Source organism: Patiria miniata, unplaced genomic scaffold (genome assembly GCF_015706575.1).
Source record: "Patiria miniata isolate m_02_andy unplaced genomic scaffold, ASM1570657v1 HiC_scaffold_20, whole genome shotgun sequence".
Taxonomy (NCBI): Eukaryota; Metazoa; Echinodermata; class Asteroidea; order Valvatida; family Asterinidae; genus Patiria; species Patiria miniata.
The window spans coordinates 12,003,423-12,006,534 of NW_024037059.1; the positions used below are offsets into that span (position 1 = coordinate 12,003,423).

Genomic DNA, 3,112 nt, shown 5'->3' on the forward strand with positions numbered 1-3,112 from the left:
CAACAGAGTCAAATGCTTTACAGAAATCGATGAAAATGATGGCAGCTTCCTTCTGGTGGTTACGAATTTCCTCAATAACGCGCCTGAGGGCAAGGATTTGAGATGAGGTTGAACGTAGAGGCCGAAAGCCACTTTGATTGGGACGGAGTATCTTCTCAACTTCCGGACGAATGCGATTCAGAAGTAGTCGATTGTATACCTTGGCAGCAGTTTGAGAGAGGCTGATTCCCCGGTAGTTGTCTGGGATGGTGAGGTCCCCTTTCTTTGGAACTGGGACGATGCCGGAAAAGTCCCATTCTGGAGGGCGGTTGCCTTTGGGTTGGATTGCAGAACCTTGTGAGATATTTCTTAAGTTTAGGAAGCCTCCAAACTTCAATAGGTATGTTGTCCAGACCAGGAGCCTTGCCAAGCTTCTTTTGTTTAATGGATATGTTGACCTCGGCTTGGGAGAATTTGCCAGTTGGGATGTTAGGGTTTGGATCAAAGACGGGATCAATGGAGACTGGGTCATTGGAGGCATTATCAGAGCTGAGAAGCTTCTCAAAATGGGATTTCCAAGAGGCAAGTCGATCATCACCTTGAATGAAAACGGTGTTTGGACGTTTACCAGAGAGCTGTTTTACCAGTTTCCAGGCATTTTGGATGGAGTTGGTCGATTCCCACTCGTCAAAAGCACTGAGGATGTTGTTGACTCTGAGGTCTTCTTGCTCGTCATACACACTACTGAGGTTGGATTGAGCAGCAGGAAGATTGGTTGGTAAGGAGGTGAGTACCTTTGTTCGAGCTACATTGACTGGTGTCGATGATGCAATGCTAGGTGGTCGTTTGGTTTGTGATGGAAGGAGAGACTTCCCAACACTCTCACACACTTTGACGAAGGAGCCATAAGATTGGTCGTCAGGGCACAATGAGGACTACTCATGGGTGATACGGTCCTCAATAGAAGATGCAAGCTCTCTATCTGAAGCCTTTGCAGACCAGTTCAGTCTAGGACGGGCAGTAGGTTTTGTGGAACTGTTCTAAAGACGGCAGGACTCAAGTGTAGCATTCACTGAGAGACGTTTATTAACAGCCCGTAATAACATCATAGAATATGGATACGGTGGCCGCGTAATGCCACTCCATAACACCCCCTTTCCTTAAGATAAGGAACAGTCTTTTGTTGTTGCTGAACTTTCACTTGAGACTGAGTGTAAACTGTGGTCTGTTACAGTGGTGATCACAAACGCTAAACTCTTGTGAATAACTCAGCAAACATTATGAACGCTTTAACACTAGAACGTATTTGGAACAGCTCTAAACCTTTAACACTACTTAGTAATAAGGTTAGTTTAAGAACAACTTTAGTAAAAGCAACTTTAACCAATAAACTGCATGCAAGCGTAGTCTATTTAAACCAAGTGTTGGCCTATGGCCCTAAGGCTTTGTGGGTGAGTGTCCCAAAGTCAGATTTATGACTCGATAAGTCTCTTTGGTGGTCTGGAAATGCGACCGGATCTGGTAATGGTAGCGTTGGTGTTCAGTCCTGGAGGTTTGTCTGTCGGAGCGGAAGGCACTTCTTGTGCCTTAGCGACCGGAATGGCGGCACTCGAGTTGGGTGGCTCGGTGCTAGCTGGTTGCTGCATGAGCTGAGGTTCACTCACGCATGTGACTGGTGTTGTAGGTTGTTTAGCGTTTTCCCGACTGTCTCTGAGGTGAACGCGGTTGCGTCTGTAGCATTTGCTACCGACTTCTACGATGTAGCTGCGTGGCGCAACTTTGGCTTTTATCACTCCCGGGGTCCATGGGGAGCTTTCAACCTTGGGTCGAGTTTTGGCGCGAACTGGCTGTCCGACAACCAGATCAGGGAGGCTTTCGGCAGTGCGGTCGTGATACAGTTTAGCTGTCTGTCTTTTGGTCACGACTTGCTCGGTGACGGCCTCTACAACCTGGGGCTTGTACAGTGAGCTCTTGCAAGGGAGGAATGAGCGCGTTCGTCGAGACATTAAGCGCTGTGCCGGAGAGCTGGACATTCCCGGAGTGGTGGTGTTCCTCCATTCAAGGATAGCCTTCCACACTTCACTTTTGTCTTTGGCAGCTTTGGTCACAAGTCCCTTGGCGATTTTGACCGCGGACTCTGCTTTTCCGTTGGATTTGGAGTGGTAGGGGCTTGAGGTAGTGTGTTCAATGTCCCAGTCATTCGCGAACTGTTTGAACTCGCGTGACACGTAGTTTGATCCGTTGTCTGTGATCAAGGTGTGAGGAATGCCGTGGGTGGCAAACACTGGCTTCAGTTCCTTGATTAGCGATTTGGAAGTCATGTCTTCCAGGGCGCGCAAGTCGATGTAGTCTGAGTAGAGGTCTACTAGTACGCAGTACTTTTGTCCATTGACCTCAAAACAGTCACTCGCGACTAGTTGCCACGGTTTCTTGGGTACTGGGTGTGTCATGAGGGGTTCCTTTGGGAGAGCTGGTTGTGACTCCTGGCAGATTGCGCAGCGTTGGACTGCCTCCACCAGTTCTGTGTGCATACGTGGCCAGTACATTATGTCTCGTGCAGTGTTGGTGGTGTACTGTACGCCCATGTGAGATGCATGTGCCCTTGCTGTCATGTCTGTACGGAGAGCTGTTGGGATTACAATACGCGTTCCGCGAAAGATGAGCCCATTTTGTGTTGACAGCTCATCTCTGTATGGTCAGTATTCCCTGATACACAAGGGAACTTGAGCCTTGTCCCCTGGCCAGCCTGCTTGGATGACCTGCATCAGCGTTTGTAGGATTTGGTCAGCGAGCATTGCCTTTTTGACTCTCTGCAGACGCTCGTCTGTGACGAAGATGGTTGGTTCCATGTTCTCCAACTCCATGTTGAGCTTCTGCTCCTGAGTGACGGAGAAGATCAGAGAGTCTGGTGTCTGATCTGTGACTTGTCGTGTTGGCAACAATGCTCGCGACAGTGTATCGCTCAAGTACATTCGCAAACCCTGCTTGTACTCTACGTGTAGTGAGTACATCTGTAGGCGGAGTCGCATACGTCGTAGACGGGCTCACCAAGATTGGCTTTCTGAAGATGTTCATCAGAGGTTTGTGGTCGGTGAGCACGAGCACTTTGTCGCGGCCTAGGATGTATTGCTCA

General features: G+C 48.9%; 1 protein-coding gene across 1 annotated transcript; it reads right to left on the bottom strand.

The window, feature by feature from the left end:
• Positions 1 to 1,451: 1,451 nt before the first annotated feature.
• On the bottom strand, positions 1,452 to 2,591 carry LOC119727810 (uncharacterized protein K02A2.6-like). Its single transcript, XM_038199877.1, has one exon. It carries the CDS (start codon positions 2,589 to 2,591, stop codon positions 1,452 to 1,454), a length of 1,140 nt encoding a protein of 379 aa, XP_038055805.1.
• Positions 2,592 to 3,112: the final 521 nt, after the last annotated feature.